This window comes from Mastigoproctus giganteus, chromosome 1 (assembly GCF_048544385.1).
Source record: "Mastigoproctus giganteus isolate SK-2022 chromosome 1, ASM4854438v1, whole genome shotgun sequence".
Lineage (NCBI taxonomy): Eukaryota > Metazoa > Arthropoda > Arachnida > Uropygi > Thelyphonidae > Mastigoproctus > Mastigoproctus giganteus.
In genome coordinates, this window is record NC_143575.1 from 160301843 (window position 1) to 160324337 (window position 22495).

At 36.1% G+C, this 22495-nt stretch overlaps 1 protein-coding gene across 1 annotated transcript in view; it reads right to left on the minus strand.

Moving 5' to 3' along the window:
- The window catches only part of gprs (speckle type BTB/POZ protein), a 111035-nt gene extending 102373 nt beyond the window's left edge, over positions 1-8662 (minus strand). Inside the window, exons 1-2 of the mRNA XM_090382837.1 lie at positions 8654-8662; positions 6947-7131 (exon numbers count right to left, since the gene is read on the minus strand). Coding sequence (XP_090238963.1) covers positions 6947-7131; positions 8654-8662 — 194 coding nt within the window. The remainder of the gene's footprint in view (positions 1-6946; positions 7132-8653) is intronic.
- Between the last annotated feature and the right edge of the window lie 13833 nt (positions 8663-22495).

The following is a 22495-nucleotide window of genomic DNA, read 5'->3' on the forward strand; positions in this document are numbered from 1 at the left end:
ACCCAGTACTAGCCTGAAAATCTTCAGCGTAATCGTCTCCGGCGCGTGATTTTAAACTCTGAAAAACAAACTTCTAGCCTTTGCTTGCACTGTGTGAAGGCTCATGGGTGTATTTTTTTTGTATTAAATCTTCCATCCACATAAACAACAATTTCTCCATTTCATGGATGGGTTCCTGTCGTTGTTTGGTTAAAATTGTAGACATAATAGGTGCAGTATCGTCGATGCCATGGAATGTGATAATTTCAAGTCACGTGCTATCGTATTCACTTTCTTTCCGCTTTCATACTGCTGGATAATTTTCATTTTACACTCTGAATCAATAGTTTTCCTTGACTTCTTAGCTGACGTATATGTAGATGAAGACATTTTCCTTTTACTAAACATATTATGCGTATTTCAGTGGAATTTTAATTAATACACCACACGCAACAGATGCTTAATAGCGACTGGGTGTATGTGAGAGAGAGAGAGAGCGACTGAGTGTATGTGCCTGGTGCTGTCCTCAGGCCTCCCGTTATCGACGTGCCTCCTCACCTGGGTTATGGGTGTCCTCAGTAGTGATTTCCTGATTTATTATTAATTTGTTCATTATTTATTATATATATTTTTTTGGTGGTCGTAAGTGCGGCCGGTCGTAAGTCGCATAGGTCGTAAGTCGACGACCAAGTGTAATATGGCTTGCATATTCTTTACCTTAATTTAGCAAGCAAAAAAAGTATAAAACTCCTGAGGAGTTTTCACGCTTCTTTACCCCTTTGTAAAATTTGCATTTTTTTTTTTATTTTTACCAGTTCTCTAACTCTAAGATGACAAAAGCTTCATGACTCCAATTAAGATTAAGAGGATGTGATCAGCTGCTTGCTTGGATAGCCTTATAGAAGACAAATCCCAGAATCAGGACAACAGAGAAGCTAAAAACAAAAAAAAAAAAAAAAAGAACTAATATATTTGGACATAGCAGCACCTTGTGCTATTTTAAAGGACTTGCTAAAAAGGACTGATGCATCAGCATTTCAAAACAAAATGCAAAATGAACTGAATCAATGTTAAGCTTCACTGCTGAGCTTTAATGAATATGTACTGAGCAAACATACTGAAAGGATTTTCGTAAACTATTGGGCTATTATTGTAGTGGGCTATTATTGTTTTCAATCAATAAATTTGACTTTGTCGCATTGTTAGCTAATCCCAAAGAAACAATTATTCATAAATATTGGGATTATTACATTAAGAATATATTCATGTTTAACCATTTTATCAGACTTCTTTAAGAACAACTAGAGTCAAAAATAGACTCTTAAACCAAAAAAATTAGGTGTAGATGAAATAACTGACCAATTTGCAGCAGCCAAATGATATACCATTGCATATTACAATGTTAGTTTATTTAAATGGTAATTATATATCGGGAAAAATGAAGGAAAAAAAAATTTAGAAATTATATCATATCTGCAGTCACAGTTACCAAAATTTGCAAACATATCTGTTTCAGTAGTGACAAGGTTTCAAACGGTGTATAAATTATCTTGATAGTAGCCTCAAGGGCTTACATCTGGTGAGTATGGGCTTGGCACACCCAGGGTCCTGAGCTAGATATCATTCTTCTCTCTCTCTCTCTCTCTCTCTCTCTCTCTCTCTCTCTCTCTCTCTCTCTCTCTCTCAGGGTAACTCGGAAATTTTTTTTTTTTGGCTGGTGCAGCATAAGCTTCAGGCTTCCTTGCACCATATGGCTAATAATAATAATAATAATAATAATAATAGAATATTCAGTTCAAGAGTTAGGGCATCAAAACCACAGAATCCCGAGTAAGACAATATGAGATTTTTTCACTAAAAGAAGAAAATGTCTTTTTATTGAATTTTTTAATATGTTGTTTTATGAGCTGTAATTTAAGTGTTAAAAGCGGAATGCAATAATATGTTAAATGCTTAATTTTCTTTGGTATTTACAATTTGGGCGAGGACCCTTACATGAGCTGTACATGGGATCCACGACTCTTAAACTGGACCTGAATAATCTCCTACACAAACACTGTGTACTGTGCCAGAATCTCCCATGCATGAGTACTGGTTCAGACATAGCATTATGAATCTGTGGACTTGCCTATGCAAAGCAGTACATTAGAGATTAGTATCAATCCTGAAGTGGAACTTTGTAGATTTCCATTGTATGCCACATTGGTGGCTGTATGTCATATCAGTAACCTTTCTGTGTACACAACTTTGAACCTCCAAAAATTTGCTGTGGCAGACGTTATTCAAATATGGAAAACCACAGGTGACACTTTAACAAAAGAAATTTAGATGGCCTCACCAAATTAGAGAATGTACAGGCAGTTCCCACTTTACAAGTTCCCAGGTTTACGGGTTCTTTTTTTCAAGTGTCAACAAAATAAGAAAATAGAAACACTAAATTGCAATAAATAAATACTAAACATTCATAAATACAGCATTTCAAAAACCACATGCGTAGCTATATAATACAGTACTACTGCAGTGCCAGATTAAGGAATGGGCTAGCAGGGCCCTTGCCCGAGACGCCATTCTTTAAGGGACACCAAATTTTAATAAAGCATGAAAAATATAATATATCCTTAGTAAACGGGGTGCCGAAAAATCTTTCTGCCCAGGGCACGAAAATACCTTGGTCCGGCACTGTACTACTGTGCATGCATTTGTTTGTTCAGGCAGAGATAAGGAGGAAGGTCCAACTCTAAAGAATTTTGGAAAGAATTCCATATTTTAGATGCAATCAAAATAACAAAACGAGCATATAACAAAATTACAGGGAAGGACAAGACGTGTGTTTGCAATAAATGCTGTCATCAGTTTATTGATAACACTGAAGGATTTCAAGAACTGGCAGAGATCGTACAAAATGAAACAGAAGCAGTCATAAATGTTGCTAACCAATTGCAGCTTGAGGTGTCTTAACTGAAGTCACTGATCTGCTTCAAGTACACAATGGAGAGCTCACAAATGAAGACCTCATTAAAATGGCAAAATGTGAAGAAGCTGAGGAAGAAGAAGGTTTAGCAGCTGAAACTCCTCTTCATTTCTTCACTCTCCAAGGCTTGACGAAGCTTTTCAACACAGAAAAAACAACTGAGATTTGAGTCAAAAGGTTCAAATTTCGAGGGCACTAGAAAGGTTGCTACGGATTTAAAAAAATTCTTATACATGTTATCATGAAATTAATAAAGAAAAGGGAAGACTGACTTGGAAACAAACAACTTTAGAAGCATTTCTGAAGAAGACGACTCCTTGTGCTTCCAACAAACTAACGAGAGCCAAGCCAACAATGAGTGCTGAACCATCAATGAGTGTGCATTTAGTTGATGATGAAGAATAACCTTTCTTTAACATTTATAAAAACAAATAATTTCTTTATTATTATAATTTGATTGATTTTAAAGGTTGTTTTCATTTCTTTGGATAAATAAATCACTATTTAAGCATAAACTATTGTTTTGTTGACCTTTATTTAACATTACCATTGTCCAATTTCATCGTTGAGGATATAACCCCTGTTTTTAATAGTAATAAAGCTATGTGATACAAGAAAGCAAGCATATGAGCTTATGTAGCAGCAGCCAAAAAAAAAAAAACATTCGCACATCCATTACCTCTAAAAGTTTGTCCAGTTCCTCCTTGAATTTATTTAAGCTATCAACTTCCACAACGACAGATGGAAGTTAGTTCCAGCAATTAACCACCCGCTTGGCTAAAGGTAAATTTCTGCACATCTAATGCAACTGTCTTTCCTCAATTTGAATTTGTGCCCCCTCAGGTTCGTAATCTGAGCAAGCAGAAGAATCCCATCAGAATTCAGTGTGCTCAACCCATTCAAGGCCTTATACACCTCAAGCAGATCACCTCGCAGGTGCCTAGTCTCCAGCTTGCAGAACTTAAGCCTTTCTTAATAAGAGAACCCCTTCGTTCCCGTCACCAATCTTGTTGCCCTTCTCTGTACAAGCGCAAGCAACTCCACACCTTCCTAAAATGAGGCCTCCAGACCTGTACACAGTACTCAAGGCGTGGCTTGACCATTGCCTCACACAAAGGGATAATCACTGTAATTTCTGTATATCATTGTTTTCCTGTATATTATGTATATTCCTGTATATCATTGAATTCCTGTATATCATTGACAATACCCCTCGAACTGCTCTGGCAGCCTGTCTGCATTGCTCAGAAAACTTCATATCTGACTGCACCATTACTTCCAGGTCTTTTTCATTTTCTACCACCCTAAGTGTAGTACCACACAGTTGGTATATTTCTCTGAGGTTACTTCTACCCATATGCAGTACTTTGCATTTGTCAATGTTAAACTTCAGTTGCCACTTCTCAGCCCATCTGCCCAAATTTTATAGATCCTGTTGCAGTAGCACATAGGGTTGTCATTAACAACCCTGCCAATCTTAGTATCATCTGCAAACTTCGGCATTAAACCTGATATACCTTCATCAATATCACTGATAAATATACAAAACAACAGTGGGCCCAACACCAAACCCTGGGGGACTTTCTTCTCCCACTCAACCACCGTTTTATCCATTGAATTCTGATGGGATTCTTCTGCTTGCTCAGATTATGAACATTAGTTACACAAATAACATCAGTCCACGAAGGGCAGTGTCCATTGATTACCACTCTGTCTTCTCCTACCCTTTTATCCATTGTAGCAACTTACCCTTAATACCTTAATAACATTACATCTATGGGAAATAAATTATTGCTTTACAAGTGAGTGCTAGGAATGAATTAACTCGTAAAGTTGAGAACTACCTGTATTTAACAAATAATACATATCAGCCATCCACAGGAAGCATTATACCCTTGAGTTCAAAAGTAAGGCAACTATGAACAAGCACATTAAAATCATCAATATGAAATGGCATCTTGAGTGTTTGTTCCTGAAATTCGTGAACTCAAGAACAGTGGCAGAAAGTGCTATACAATGTTTCATTCAAATGAATGTGTCTAGGTGTGGATACTGCCCAGAGAGCATTTCTGTCATTTTTTTATAAGTTACATAATCACAAATGTTAAGAAAAACTTCTAGATACCCATCATTAAATGAAGTTGTAAATGTAATGACTGCTGTTTATTCTTTCTATTACTGCACAAAATTGATTAAGGAAATGAGGCTTCAGCATACTGTATCTGTAAATTACAGTTCTAAGCTCAGTTTGCCTTTGTTTTGGGGTTAAAGTTGTTGTTGTTATTGTGTTTTTTCTGTATTCATTAATGATATTGATGATGGTATATCAGAATTAATGTCCGAGTTTGCAGATGATACAAAGGTCGGCAGGGTTGTTAATGACATAAATGACGGTACGCTGCTGCTGCAACAGGATCTAGAAAAGTTGAGCAGACAGGCTGAGAGGTGGTAAATGAAGTTTAACATTAACAAATGTAAAGTACTGCATATGGAAAGCAGTAACCCCACAATAACGAATCAACTGTTTTGTACACTGAGAGTGGTAGAGAGTGAAAAGGACCTGGGGGTTATTTTGCAGGCAGATATGAAGTTTTCTGAGCAGTGCAGATGGTCTGCAAGAGTAGCTCATGGTGTCTTGTCAATGATATACAGGAATTTTTCTAGCAGGGATAAGGAGGTGATTATCCCCTTGTATAAGGCAATGGTCAGCCATACCTTGAGTACTACATACAGGTCTGGAGGCCTCATTTTAAGAAGGATGTAGAGCTGTTGGAATATTATGAAGGATGTAGAGCTGTTGGAATGTTAATATTAGTGGAGTCCCTCAGGGTTCAGTGTTGGGTCCATTATTGTTTTCTGTATTTATAAATAATATTGATGATGGTATATCAAGCTTAATGTCCAATTTGCAGATGATACAAAGGTTGGCAGGATTGTTAAGGACACTACTGACGCTATGCTGCGATCTGGAAAGGTTGAGCAGATGGGCTGAGAGGTGGCAAATGAATTTTAACATTGACAAATGTAAAGTACTACATATGGGAAACAGCAACCCCAGAGAAACGTATCAACTCTGTGGTACTACACTGACAGTGGTAGAGAATGGAGAGGACCTGGGGGTAATTATGCAGGCAGATATGAAGTTTTCTGAGCAGTGCAGATGGGCTGCAAGAGTAGCTCATGGTGTCTTGTCAATGATATACAGGAATTTTTAAAGCAGGGATAAGGAGGTGATTATTCCCTTGTATAAGGAAATGGTCAGGCCACACATTGAGTACTGTATACAGGTCTGGAGGCCTCATTTCAAGAAATGATGTAGAGCTGCTGGAACGAGTAGAGAGAAGGGCAACAAGATTAGTGAATGGAACAAAGGGTTGCTCTTAAGAAGAAAGGCTCAAGTTTTGCAAATTACGGTGTCTGGAAACTAGGCACCGGCGAGGTGATCTGATAGGTGTATAAAGCTTTGAATGGTTTGAGTATGCTCAATGCTGATGGGATTCTTTCTATTACTGCACCAAATTGATTAAGGAAATGAGGCTTCAGCATACTGTATCTGTAAATTGCAGTTCTAAGCTCAGTTTCCCTTTGAGGGTTGCCTGAGAGGGCATAAATTCAAATTAAGGAAAGACAGTTGTAGGATAGATGTGCAGAAGTTTGCCTTTAGCCAGCGGGTGGTTGATTGCTGGAAGAAACTTTCATCCATCATTGTAGAAGTTGATCGCTTAAACAGATTCAAGGCAGAACTAGACAAACATTTGGAGCGAGTGGATGGGTGAAATGAGAAGGGTGTGTGTGTGTGTGTGTGTGTGTTTTGGCTGATGCTATATAAGCTTGCTATACAAGCTTATATAGCATCAGTGATAATTTCACTGTTCTTGCTAAAGAACAGTGAAATTATCAATCTAATGATTAAATGACTTTATACCACCAGTATCAAATGGAATCTCATTAAACCTTTAAAAAATAAACTTTAATACATAAATTTGTATTTGTTACCTGCTGCGTGCTGCTAAAACTGCTTTAACTGCACAAACTGGCTCCCGTGTATCTCCTACAAGAAAAGTAACATCACACAGTTCAGGCATGCTGGCAAGAAATTTCATATCTTCAGCCAAACCACTTTTATTTTCGAAGAGAGAGTAATCCTCCGGCTCTTCACCTCCTACGAGATCATCGGACATCTTATGCTGTCACCCTAAGTGTTGAATTGATATTCTGCATGAAAAACAAATATATATATAAGATTTGTTACATCAGTCAATTAATTGTAACAAAAAAAATCGTAAAACACAGAAATGCAATATAATTCTGGTAATGTCTGAAGTAATAATTCATATATTCATTATCCAAAATATTTTTCAAACTTTTTATTGCTTTAAAAGGGAAATTAAAATTTCTCTTAATTTCAATCAAAAAAACAGGCACATTTAATATTTAACTTTTAAGAAATAAAAAAATTAATCACATTAATATAACATTTACATTTGTACACACACAGCATTATGAATGAAGCAAAGAAGGGCAAATTTCAACCATATCATTTCTAACAACTGTGCTACCCACAGTGCTATAGCAACTGTGGATAGCACAGTTGCTATAGCACTGTGCTCTCCACATCAGGTGGAAAAGAGCTGAGCATGAATCCTGTGAGTAACATGATGAATTTTCTATAGGCTTTTTTTCACAAAGTAGCTGAGTCAGTCGGTCTCATGCAAGAGTAGAATGGTGTTTTTACCCTCTGACCCACAGAGTGCAAAGAAGCCAAACGCTAAAAAAACAGATAAGTAAATACAAATTGTGTGCTTCCCTCCTCACATAGGTAATTATCCAGTTGACCTTTGAATTTCTTCCAAATGTCAGCCTCAACTACCTGCAGGGGTAACTTATTCCAGTAATTAATAACTTGCTAGCTTAAAAAAAAAAAAAACAACCCTTCTTACAATCTAATCTAAACCTTATGCAGTCTTCCCCTGTAATTCCTCCTTCATTCATTTTATTAGCCCATTTTACAGCATTATAAACTTCAATCAGCTCCCCCTCTAATGTGCCTGGCTGCCAAACTTTGTAACCTGGGTCAGATTTAAACTTGTTGTGGCCCTAAGCTATAAATTGTATGAGGGCTTCTCCCTCCACCAAATAATAATAAATTAAAAACTTTTAAATTGAAAATAAATTAAATGGACTGCACAATTAAACAGGCTTCAATAGGCATGTAATGTGTATTATAATAAGGCAAGTGACATTTGTGCATATTCTTTTTTAACTTATGTTAAATAAATAACATAATTTAAAATTATATATATGTATATCACAAAAATTATTCTTTGTACACATTCTTTGGTGTTTGTAGAACAGAAAATAAATAAAATAAAATCAAACAATATACAAAACAAAAATTAAGGAACTATAAATTCAAAAGAAAACATTCAGAATATTTGCGTATGCAACTTAGTTATAGCAAAGCCTAAAATTATATTATCAGATAATATGCTTCGAAGCTTGCTGCTCTCAAACTTTCTTCCCTGAGCATTTTATGCTCAGAGAAGAAAGTTTGCCTTGGAGCCCTGTTGGTAAATCAGGCTTTAAAAATTTCCATTTAATGGAATCAGTTTCCCCTTTTCCCTCTTAAGATACAGTATAAATTTCCTGCAAAAAGGGAATTACCTACAGTTGACAACACTGATACTCATATATACTTATCACACCAGACATGTATGAGATCATGCGCAGCCGATGCGCACACCAGTGCATCTGAACCCAAAAGGCCAACACCACATTCTCGTTCTACCATTTACCGTTGTTGCTTTCAGCAAGCAAGTCATTTGGAGCAACAACCAATTAGCGAATAACAATTAGAGTCAAAAACATAACAAAAATTATCATAATCTTGTATGATGTTTATGGGTCACCTGTGACAATATTAAAAAGGGATTTTTTTAAGATGGAGAAAGGCCGCTTGTAATGTGAGGCCCTAAGCTGTAACTTGTTTAATTTACATGTAAATCTGGCCATTTGCAGTCCACGTAATCAGTCTTTCCTCGCACTGTCACCCTATTGCCAATCTCAGCATGCAATGTAGGGGTATGCCTTTCTACTGTACTATATATATATATATATATATAATTATTTAATTAATTTATATATATATATATTTATTTTTTTTACCACCTACTGTTATTTTATTTAGTTAATTATATGTTACCCTTAGGCCTCTGACTGCATATACAAGTCCAGGGATTTTGGGTTAGCTAGAATAGAGTGAGACAAACTGACATATACACATATATAATTGCAACATTGTTTAATATAAGGGTTCAAAATTAGATACATACATTATGGTAATTAATAATAAGGGCTAATTTTACAACTAATTGTCCAGTACAAGTAAACTCCACAGGGATGCACAATTACCAAAGTTTATATAATTCTCGTCTACTACAAGGAATAATTACAGTTCTCAGTAGTTTTAAAGACATCAGTTGGGTGTTCTTCATTGTACAGGTTAATCAAGTCATTCGCAGATAGGAATACAGAGTGCCTTATTTTGTCACTCTCTTTAGTTCAAACATTACGTTACTTCTCTCCCAAACTATATAATAACTTGGTATAATAATGATAAAGAGTACTTACAATTAATTGTCCCCTTCTCCAGGCTGGGCTAGCTCCTTGGTTTTAGGACGATTTTCCATTCGGGTTTTGATTTTCGGGATTCCTTTGTTCTGTACTTCCTCTTCCCACTTTTTACTATCAGATTGAAATCCTGTGTTAACGGACTATCTAGTTTTCATCCTATTTTGTGTATCCTATATTCAGCTATTCGGACTCCACTCAAAATTCCCTCCTTGCCTATACTGCTCCTATTCCACTTAAACTTTTCTGATCTATACCCCTTTAGATATATTCCCCAGTACACTACTACCACTCATCTCTTAACGCTGCTACTACACTTCCTCCAAAAAAAAAAAAAAACAACTCACCGCCCAACTCACTCACTAAACAACCAACTTACTCACTCTTTCCTGCCGACCAAATCCTTATATACCCCGTTTGGTTCTAAAGTCTTCCCACCAACTTATTTTAATATAATCCCCAATAAATTCCTTTGCCCTTGACCTTCTAAGCTCCTTTAGCCTGTTTCTCCTGGCTTGGTCCTTTTCGAGGAATTCTGACCAGATCCTCTGTAGGTTGAAGTTCACTCCCTTCTGAAAAATTTTCTTCGCCTTTCCGCACATTCCTAAACCATTAATACCCGATCCTATTTTAATCAATTGTTGGCGTGTTTAATTAAATGTTTACTGAATCAATATAAGTTGTAAGAAGATATAATATTCCAATGTTAAATATATTTTTTTTCTTTTTTTTTTTTCGTTACTAGTAAGCCAAAGCTTATAGCAAGTTGCCAATCTTTGGACCCATTCAAGAAGCTCGGTTGGCTAAGGTAAAGAAGGCAACACAAGAACGACAAGAAACGTCAGATAACTTACACGGAAAATTAGTTTCCTGACACCGGACTAGCGCTGCTTGCTGGGTAAACAGACAGTAGGTGTTATCGGTCAGTAGCCGAAATCAAGAAGGATATATTGATTGACAGGTACAGGTAAGCGTGGCAAATGATGAAATGATTGGTGGTGGGTGCAACAGACGACAAGCTACTGTGTAGTCATTGGTTGGCATTATAATGTGTATTTATGAATAAAGAACGGTGCATAATAGTTTTGTGATGAACGTAAACAGGTAATAGTAGCGATGAATCTTTTAAAGATGGAAGAAATTTGTAAGGAAAATAAAACGTTGGTTGATTTTTTGATGAAAACTAAATTAATAAAAGTTTCATTCTGTTCATTTTTTATGTTCTTCATTATGTTTTTTTCTCATTATTAAAAGCAGATTTTTGGAGTTTGTGAGTGTTTTTACTACACTGTTGATTTAGGTTTGGTTACAAAAAAAGGAAAAGGTTTCTTTATTTTTGTTATATTTCGTAACTGACCTTAAAAATAAAAGTACAGTAATAAAAAATTTATATTTTGTTAATAAACAATTTATGTGCTAGTCCACCCATGATACTAAAGAAAAAAGGTTAGGTTACCCCCTCCATTTCGGGAGGGGTTTGAGCTCCCGTGGGATTCAAGTGGGAGGTAACCTGACCTTTTTTCACCATTAGGGCATATTATTGAACAAGAAAATAAAAATACAGTCATAAAAAAATTTATTTTTTTATGAATGTATTTCTAACTATGACTGTGATTCTAAAGAAAAAAGAATATGTTACCCCTTTGGGAGAGGGTTAAGCTCCCATGGAATTCAAGTGGAGGTAACCTGACCTTTTTTCATCATTATGGAAAGTGTTCATTAGGGCAAGTTACCATTAGTGCTTCTCAGTGCTACTAAACCGATGTTATCGTGTGTTGTGTTCGCACACCAATCAGCACATTGTTTGCCACGCCTACCTGTCAATCAATATATCGTTCTCGACTTTGCTCCAGACCAATAACACCTACCGTCTGTTTACCAATGAGCATCACTACCGTGCCGTATCGGGAAACTAATTTTCTGCGTAAGTTATCCGACGTTTCTCGTTGTTCCTGTGTTGGCTTTATTATTAATAGCCATATGGTGCAAGGAAGCCTGAGGCTTATGCTGCACCAGGAAAAAAAAATAGTTCCCGAGTTACCCTGAGAGAGAGAGAGAGAGAGAGAGAGAGAGAGAGAGAGAGAGAGAGAGAGAGAGAGAGAGAGTCAAAGGTAGAAGGGAATCACCAAGAAAGAGAAGAATGATGATATCCAGCTCAGGACCCTGGGTGTGCCAAGCCCATACTCACAAGATGTGAGCCCCTGGGGTTTCTTTACCTTCGCCGCTCGGTTTTTTTTTTTCAGATGAAGTCTCCATAATTGGACACAGTATTCCAAATGCAGTCTTACAATTACCTTATACAGAAGGATTATGACCTCACTATCTCTACAAAATATTGTTTGATAAATCATCAATAGGACACCATGGGCTTTCCTGGCCACCTACACAGAAAACTTCATTTGCCCAAATTGTAACTCTCAGTTCCCTTTCTTCCTCTACTGCTTTTAATTCAACACTACCAAGTGTATAATTTATTTTTAGGTTGCTATTTCCCAAGCGTAAGACCTTACATTTTACTGCATTAAAACATAGCTGCCACTTTTCTGACCATTCTTGAAGCCTGTTCAAGACACCCTGAAGGAGCTCTGCTTGGCATTTATCATTAACAACTTTCCAAATTTTTAAGTTATCAGCATATTTTGACATCACATCACATCCTTTAATGTTTCATTGACAGCATTAATGAAAATCAGAAACAACAATGATCAAAAACTGGATCCCACTTCTGATGTTCCACCAATTTGAAGAATATCTACTAATCACAACCCTCTACCTTCTACCCTGTAGCCACCTCAGAATCTTTCCAGTAATCCTAACATGTTCTAGCTTATACAGTAATCTTTCATAAAGGACTGAGTCAAAAGTCTTGCTCAAATCCAAATAAATTATATTGAAATTGTTCTCTACATCCAGCTCATGAGTAACTATGACATTTTAAATCATTGCCTCTACGATTTTTCCTTCCACTGAAGACAAGACTAACAAGTCTGTAGTTACTGACTTCAATCTTAGAATTTACTTTTACATATTGGCAATGCATTGCCACTTCTCCAATCCAAAGGAATCTCTCCTGAGTTCAATGATGCCCTCATAATTTTGATACACTCTCTGGCCACCTACCTCAAAATTAGTGGGCATATGCCCATCAACTTCAGGAGTCTTACTTGCCTTTAGGCTCAAAAGTCTTTCTAATAAACAGTCATCCATAATTTCAAAATCACTAATTTCATATGATTTAGCCTCACTCACATAGCCTCTTCTCAGCATGAAGGTTCTTCCTATTCAATTCATCAGCTGGGTTATCTACGACTTTTCCACACCCACTACACAAAGGTCTGATCTGATTTGTTTTTTATTCATATATATGAAAAAATTCTTGCCCCTATTATTTGCTTGCTTAGCTAGTGCTTTCCCATACTCAGCCTTGACCTCCCTAACCTTATCTATGGTACTGTTACAGACCAACTTGTAGCAGTTGTAAGCTTCAGTACTTTTCATCACTTTTCAACTTTCCCATGCTATCTTTTTCTGCTCCAATACACCGGCCAGGTCTGTATTGATCTATCTCAGCATCCTCCTTATGTTATATTTTCTTAATGGTATATATGCATTCAAGACTTCACAGAAGCCATGAATGCATATATAAAAGTATTCCATAATTCTAATGTATCTGCCCAGTTAACAGATGTCATGTAGCACCTTCAACTGTCAGTCTCCATTTCCATTTCTGAAATTAAAACCTGTCTCTTTACCTTTAACTACTGCAATATCTTTCTTCATCTTCCCTAGAGAACTGCAGAAAACCTCCCATAACATGTATTTTTGAGCTTTAGTACGTGGAAGGTTTATTTATTTATTTTGTTTTTTTTTAGGAGCATTAGCAACTAAGGCCATATTGCTCCGGGATATGCGGTGGTCATTCCTTGACCTTTCCGCATCCTCCGTATTTGGTGGTGACGGGCTCGAACCCCAGTCTAATCAAGAAGTGTGTGCTATGCACTGCTGCTCCTTCCCACCTGGCTACGAGTACATGGAAAACCCTGCTATTATGTTGGATGTAATTTTTCAACCTTTCCATTCTTTTTGGTGAATCCCCACAGTTGACTCGCTAGTTGTTATGCAAAAAACATTATTGGGAAATCCTCATGTTAGGTTCTGTGCTATTGAACTTGTGTTTGTTTGAGATCATAAAAAATTGTGGCTTCAAAGCATGCAGTTCATGACTTTTAAGGTTTCTGTAAGGTTATTTTGATTTTTATTTGATCATTTATAAATTTTCCTAAACTAAACTTTGTTCTTAAGAACTGGAATAATTTCTTTGTAGTGAAATTAAATTCCAGCCCAAAATTATGCCTAAGGAAAGTAAAAAAAGGTACTACTCCAAAGAAACTTTATTTCTCTAGAATCAAAGATTCAAATTTTGGATTGTCTTAAAAAAGGGGAAAATGTATGCTGCAAAAAGTAACTTTTAAATGAAGCAACAATCGGGACCATAAAAAAAAAATGAACAGAAAATTTGAACTGCTGTTGCTGCAGGATCTTTCAAGTATCAATAAATGAGAAAATGGAAAAAGCACTCAATATTTGGATTGAAGACAGCAGTAAAAATTGGATCCATTAGATGGTAATGTAATTAAACAAAAGGCACTAAAAATTTATAACCATTTAAAATAAAACGGAGAATCTTATGTTAACCCAGAGTTTGAGAGTAAAGGTTGGTTTGGGCTATTTAAAAACCGTTTCTCATTACATAACATAAGAATTCAAGGAGAAAGTGTATTGGCTGATAATGAAGCTGCCAAGACATATGCAGAGGAATTTCAAAAAATTATTGAAGAGCACGGATACACGCCACATCAAGTTTTCAATGCCGATGAGATAGGTCTTTGGTGGAAAAGATGCTCAACAGAACCTTTATTTCAAAAAAAGAGAAAACTGCACCACGTTTTAAGGCATCAAAAGATCATATAACATTACTTATGTGCAGTAACCCATCAGGAGATTACATGATAAAACCTATGCTAGTTTATAGATCCTCTAATCCTGGTTCAATGAAAGGTGTAAATAAAAATGTGTTACCGGTATATTGTAAAGTAAATAAAAAGGCATTAACGGTATATTAGAAAGCAAGTAAAAAATTAACTTCTGCTGTGTGCGCTGAGCACGCATTGCGGAAGTTAAGTGAAACTCCTTAAGAATCTTTTGGAAGGTTTATTATTTGAATGTTACAGTGCTTTAATATTTTACAATTGTTTTATAAGTTTTTTACAAAGTGGGTTCGGTGGTCACATTGCACGTATACGTGCCCTATATGCCTTATAACGCTCACTATTAGTCTTCGACGTGTCGAATTATAAATTTTTCGGTCCAAATTTTTTTTTATAAAATACGGTAGAAAATGGCGAAATATTTTCGTTTTTAAATCGGACTGCTAGAAGCTGAGATATAGTGATTTAAAACGTAAATGCGACATCCGTGCGAGTTACACCGTGGCCGCGCTGAGGGGGGTACGATTGCGTTGTGCGTGGCTCGTACCAGACACGCACTACGCAATTAGTACGTCGCTCGTGTCTGGTACGGAGTAGTACAATGGTGGGGGCGATGAATCATTTCATGTCGCATTTTCGTCAATCCACGGACGTTACTTACTCTCATGTGAAAACTGCCTGGGGTGTGCCTAAAGGTTTCTAAATTATTTTGTGTCAGTTGTGGAAAACTATTTAAAGAGGAAAAATTTAGATGTCAAAATTTTATTACTATTGGATAAAGCGCCAGGCCATCCAAAAGATTTAAGTCATCCAAACGTTGAAGTAATGTTCCTACCACCAAATCAACTTCTTTAATTCAGCCATTAGATCGCTCTATCTACCTTTAAAACTCATTACATCAAAAAATCGTTACAATGGACTTTGGAAAAAAATTATTCTGATTTTATGGTGATGGAGGCATGAAAACTTTCAATTGTGGACTGTAACGGAATCATAGCTTTATAGCTCAAAGAAGTAAAACCGTCAATATTAAATGCATGTTGGAAAAAAAGAATGGCCAGAGTCAGTTCATTCAGGAAATATGGTCGAAGTTTGACCATTGAACTGGTAGAAAACGAAATCGATACGATAGTAAAATTTTCTAAGTCGGTTGGTGGGAAAGGTTTTGATGATATGACTACTGAAAATTTTCGAGAATTACTGGAAGAAAAAGAGGTTGACGAAGCAGATTTGGTAGAAATGGCACTGGAGGGAGGTAAACCAAAACAATTCAGAGGATGATAGCACAGATGAAAATTCTGAAGTTTCAAATTTTACACTTAAAAGCATACAGGAAGGCATAAACTTAGCCGAGCCATTAGAATCTTATTTTTTGAATGCAGATCCTTCGACTGAAAGGAGCACAAAGTTCAAAAGGGCACTTCAAACTTGCTTAGTAGCTCCACACCATGTAATTTACAAAGCTCTATCAAGCAAAGCAAAACCAGATCAGAGCAGGCCCGAGGGGGATGCGAGCGCACAAGGCCCTGCACCACTGACTGATTTTGCAAAATAAAAATGGTTTCATTTTTTTTTTTTTTTTTTTTTGTTTTAATACTGTCGCAAGCGACATCGCCATAAAATGGCCATATTTTTAATATACATAAGAAATAAAATGTCAATAATCATGTTATTAACATTATCTGAAAGCCCGCCAAGAATTCTCCAAAGAACACAGAAAATTATTTTTTCTTTCAAATATATTTAAAAGATCTCTCCTTACAAGTCACTCAGACATACGATTATATGTTGCCAGCGTTTGCATAGTTATCGTACTCTAAAGGCTGTATATACCACCGACTAGGTTTTCTTGGCCCTTTTTCGCTTTCTACCTTCGAGAGATCGAGTGAATTCGAAATTATTCAAAAAGTCGACTTAAATTTCCTTCTGAGAAAATTTTAAGTTAATAATACTGGTTTGACCAAAGCACTTATCCTGCAAAAGAATTCCAAAGCACAGTATATGCCCTGCGGAAGTCATAATTTGAATTTAGTTCTTGGAGACATTTCAAAATTATCTTCTCTTGCAAATTCCTTTTTTTGGGACTTTACAAAGCATATATAATATTTTTGCAAGTTCTGTGATACGCTGGGATATATTAAAAGAGCATGTCAAACATCTTACTCCAAAACAACTGTCAGCAACCTTTATGAACATACCAGTGACACGAAAACGAAATCCAATCAATCGAAAATAAACTTACTTCATTTGAATTTTTATTAAGTTTGGTCATTTAGTATGACATACTGAATGAAGTAAATATTGTGAGCAAGATATTTCAAAATTCAAATATAGATATCGGTACTGCAAATTCACATTTAAAAGGCCTTTTAAATTTTTTTGAACAGTATCGTGAATCGGGATTCAAATCTTCTTTAATAACTGCAAAGGAAATAGCTGAAGAATTACAAGTGATATCTGAATTTAAGAATCAAAGAACTGGACGAAAAACAAAGCAACTTTGTTATGAAGGAACCGATCAGCCTATTTCATCAGGCGAAGAATATTTCAGAATTCAATATTTTCTAGTCATAATCGACAGTGCGATTATTTCTTTTAAGTAAAGATTCGAAATTTATCACGAACATGAGACATCATATGGTTTTTATATAATTCGGATAATATTCAAAAACTGACTGAAAATGATCTTCTTAAACGTTGTTATGAAGGAACCGATCAGCCTATTTCATCAGGCGAAGAATATTTCAGAATTCAATATTTTCTAGTCATAATCGACAGTGCGATTATTTCTTTTAAGTAAAGATTCGAAATTTATCACGAACATGAGACATCATATGGTTTTTATATAATTCGGATAATATTCAAAAACTGACTGAAAATGATCTTCTTAAACGTTGCAAAGACTTAAATGCTATCTTGCAAGACGATATTGATTGCATTGATTTATTTAATGAAATCAAAATTTGTTGTTGAGTTTTGCCTTCCAGGATCACAATATTACAAATATTACAATATTTATTGAAAAATAATTTATTTGAATTGTATCCAAATTTTGTTACTGTTCTGAAAATTATATTAACCTTGCCAATTACCGTCGCATCTGCAGAAAGATCTTTCTCAAGATTGAAAATAATAAAAAAATTACTTGAGATCTAGCATTAGTCAAGAACGATTTACCTCCTTAGCCATTCTTATCTATTGAATCCGAAATAGCCAAAAAACTAAATTATGATGATATTATCAACGAATTTGCTATAAAACATGTAAGGAAATTAAACAAAAGTCACACATTGACCATAGTCACATGTGACCTTATTCGATTAAGTCGCAAACCAAATTGTATTTTATAAGTATATGAAGCAATTATTTTTCTTATTTCATTTATTAATGATTTTTTTTTATGATTGAAATGTTAAGTTTATTAAAATAATTTATTATTTATCATTTTCATGTAATCCTTACTGATTAAATCAATTTGTGCAATGTAATAAATATCTAAATGCAATAAATTATTTTGTTGTACAAATTTGTATCAAGGGCCCGCAAGTCAACTTTGCACCAGATCCCAATTTAGTTCGGGCCGGCCCTGAACCAGATTAATGATTTTTGAAAGAGAGCAGAAGATACATGAAATCTAGATGCTGCTGAAGAAAGTTCAGAAGGTGATATTCTGCACAAACGTTCTAAAACGTTTGTTTGTGCTTAGCAGCAGGGCCGTTGCAACCCTAAGTGCCACCAGTAGGCGAAATCAAATTTGCCGCCCCAAAATATTTCGATTAAAAAATAAAATATGGCGTAAATAATTATTATTAATTTATTGAAAAAGAAAAGGATTACAACATATCTCACATATAATGAAACAACAAACAAAAATAACAAAATCATTCTGAAATTCTGGAAATAAATTCTAAATCACAGTAATCGTATTCTATCACAATAATAAAATAAAAGGAAAATTATAATGTTAAAAAGCTTATACAAATTTATGTTTCCTTGCTTTAAGAGATCCAAATTTATTAATTATTACATTTATGTTTATTTGTTCCAAATGAGCTACTGAAATATTTTCCATTAAAATTATCAATATATTGAAATTTTTATTGAAATTATTGCCAAATTAGAGTCGTTGTTGAGACATTATCAATCGTAAATATTTTTTGATTAATTTTAATTTTGAAAAACTGTTCACCTGAGGCAACTGAAACTGGTAGAGTCAGAAAAGTTGGCATTAGCATTAGTAGTGATGCAAGAAAGCAAGCTTATACAGAGAAGCATCAAAGGAGGGGGGGAAACCATTTCCCATTCACCTCTCCAAAAGATTGTCCAGCTCTTCCTTGAATTTATTTAAGCTATCAACTTCCACAATGACAGACAGAACTTTGTTCCAGCAGTCAACCACTCGCTGGCTAAATACGAATTTCCGAACATCTATTATGCAACTTCTTTCGTCAATTTGAATTTATGCTCTCTCAAGCACGTAATCTGAGCAAGAGGAAGAATGCCAACGGCATTCAGCCTGCTCAAACCATTCAAGGCCTTATACACCTCAATCAGATCACCTTGCAGGAGCTGCAATTTGCAGAACAGACAAGCCTTTCTTGGTAAGAGGACCCCTTTGTTCCCCTCATTTGCATAAATTCTTAATGCAACTGTTACATTTGGAAAAGTATCTTTAAATTTGTTTTTAAAAATATATTGTAACACTTCAGATGGGGTAACGTTGTCTTTAATATAAATTTGAAGAACTCTGAGTTCTTTAAATAATGCTAAACCATCAATCATTCTTCTCTTCCTTGGTAATTTCCTTCTTCTCTCTCTCTCTCTTAAGGTAAGTTAGAAATTTTTTTTTTTTTTTTTTTTGTCTGGTGCAGCAAAAGCCTCAGGCTTCCTTGCACCATTTGGCTAATGATAATAATAATAACTACCGCATATCCCCAGAGCAATATGGCCTTAGTTGCTAATGCTCCTAAAAACCAAAATAACAACAACAACAATCTCCCAACAAGTGTAACATAAAATAGGGATAAATAAATTATTATTATATCCACCTACCTACAGTATCTACTTCTGTAATTGACAAGTCAATTACAGAAGTAGCTGCACCAGCCAAAAAAAAAAAAAAAAAAAAAAAAAAAGTAATTGACAAGTCAATTACTTTTTTTTTTTTTGACTGGTGCGGCAAAAGTCCCAGGCTTCCTTGCACCTAATAATAATAATAATAATAATAATAATAGCAGCGATCATTTTCCAGTTATTTGCTGATTACAAACAGGGATAACTCCAAATCCTTATCAACGATTCACTTGGAAGTTTAATAAGGCGAACTGGGAATATAGATAACTGTAATGTCCAACTGGAGAAAAAATGCCCGTGGAATAAATTCCGAAAGTATCCTACCACTAGTAATCTAACTGCTTATAAAATACTTAAAGGTAAAGCAAGACAAATCAGACGGAAAGCGGAATGTGATTCGTGGATTTCTTTTGCCTCAACCATCACTAAAAGACACCAACACACGGCTCATCTGGAGAAGGATACAGGTGCTAAATGGCAATTTGTTCGGCTACCCTCTCCAGTACTTCACTGGAAAGGGAAAGATATATCTATGACTAAAAAAGTTTCTAATACACCAGCAGAATTGTTTGCTACAATCTCTGCTTCTTGTCTGAGCGGTAGCACAGTGGTATCGTCACCATCCTCCACACACTGGGTGGAAAAGGTCCGGGTTCGAATCACGTCGATGACGCGAGGAACTTTAATGGGCTTTCTTCACTCTGTAGCTGAGTTAGTCGGTCTCAGACGTAGATTGCAAGGTACCCCCCCCCCCACCAGAAATTGGGGATTTTTCGTCCAGCAGAACAGGCAAATCAACAAGAGAACACGCAATTTACAGACTCAAATACAGGTTTATGTAATGAATGACCCTAATACATGAATAATAATTTTTGCTTATACCTCCTATGCGTCATCTTTCCTGAACATCAAAGGTTCAGAACAATACAAAATCAACTTTTTCACGCATATCTCATTCCCACGCAACCAATCCTTTACATACAAGTTAGTTCAATTTCATCATTTCTGTACGTAGCCAACTACTTAAGTAGTTATAAATTGACATCATTAAGTATACCTCATATTTTTAATACCTTCACAACGGGTTGCCATGATATTGCACTACCTCAAATAAGTAACGCTTCACCATAGGAGAAGGCTATTGTTACTTATTCTCAGCGGATACCATCACCCATACGGCATTGTTTCGGAGCTTATTGGCTCTTCATCAGTGGGTGGGCAGGTACCCTGATGTTGCAATGATGACAACCCAGTTGCAAAGTATAACTCCACAATATAAGAGATGCCTGATGGTGTGGAGTAATTTAGATCACAGTTTAGGGCTAAAGCCTCAGGTTACGTAGGGAGTTAACTTCGCAACTGGGTTGTCATCATTGCAACACCAGGGTACCTGCCCACCCACTGATGAGGAGTCAATAAGCTCCGAAACGGTGCAGTGTGATGGTATTCGCTGAGAATAAGTAACAATAGTCTTCTCCTATGGTGAAGCGTTACTTATTCGAGGTAGTGCAATATCATGGCAACTCGTGAAGGTATTAACAATATGAGATATAATTAATGGTGCCAATTTATAACTACTCAAGTAGTTGGCTACATACAGAAATGATGCAATTGCACTGACTTGTATGCCAGTTAACTCCCTACGTAACCTGAGGCTCTAGCCCTAAACTATTCTGCCAACCCTTTACATTAACACAACTTAAAGAATCATCAAATAGCTCATACAATAGTGCTGCAGGCCCCAGATAGTGTTCATTATGTTATGCTGAAGCATTTCCTTGAAAAAGACTGTGTATCCTTTTAATTTTCTATAATCGGATCCTTTCTGGCACCATTCTTTTATTATTGCCCTTGCTAAAACCAGAAAAAGATCCTTTGCTGAAAATTACAGACCAATATCTCTTCTAAGCTGACTGGTTAATATTTTGAAAAGATGATTCACCCAAGGTTCACTTAGTTCCTAGTCTCAGAATCTGCTGTCAGATCATCGGTATGGCTATCGAAAGAACAGATCAACCCTAGACATGCTCATCAAAGCTGAATCTCATATTTGCAGTGCCTTGGTCATGAAACATCTAGTCAAGGTCATACTAGATCCTGAAAGTGCATTTGACGCCTGACATCATGGATCTTTACCATCTAGAACTAAGGGACCAATTACCTGAAATAAATCAAAATTTCCTGCAGCTGCATTCTTTTCAGGTCCGATATAAAAACATACTCTCTGCATGTCATATTCAGGGTCCCGCAGGGATTGCCCTCGTCGGTAGCACAGTTGGTAGAATTGCCGTTCTCCCCAGACCAGGTGGAAAATACCCGAGTTCAACTCCCATCGATGACGTGGGGAATTTTAATGAGCCTTCTTCACAACGTGGCTGAGTTAGTCGGTCTCAAGGGTGCAAACAGAAAATCGACCACAGAATACATGCAATTTAAAGACGGTATACACGGAGCAATATGGCCTTAGTCGCTGATGCTCCTAATATCCTACTACAACAACCGACAGGAATCGATACTTAGTTCAACATTATTGGCAATCTGTGTTAGCAACATTACATATCCCAACTCCAGCAACAGCAACTCCAGTTTAACACATCAAAATAGAATCTTGGACTTCGCGATATATACACTGAGTGAACACTGAATTATGACCACCTACCTAATACTTCGTAGGTCCTCCTTTTACCCTCAGTACAGCAGCTATCCGACGTGGCATTGATTCAACAAGATGTCAGAAGCGTTCGGGAGGTATGGCCAACCAAGCTATGTGTAATGTGGTCAGCAATGCAGGTATGGCGGTGATTGGTTTCTTCAGACGCCTGATATGCCTTTCCATAGTGTTCCACAAGTGCTC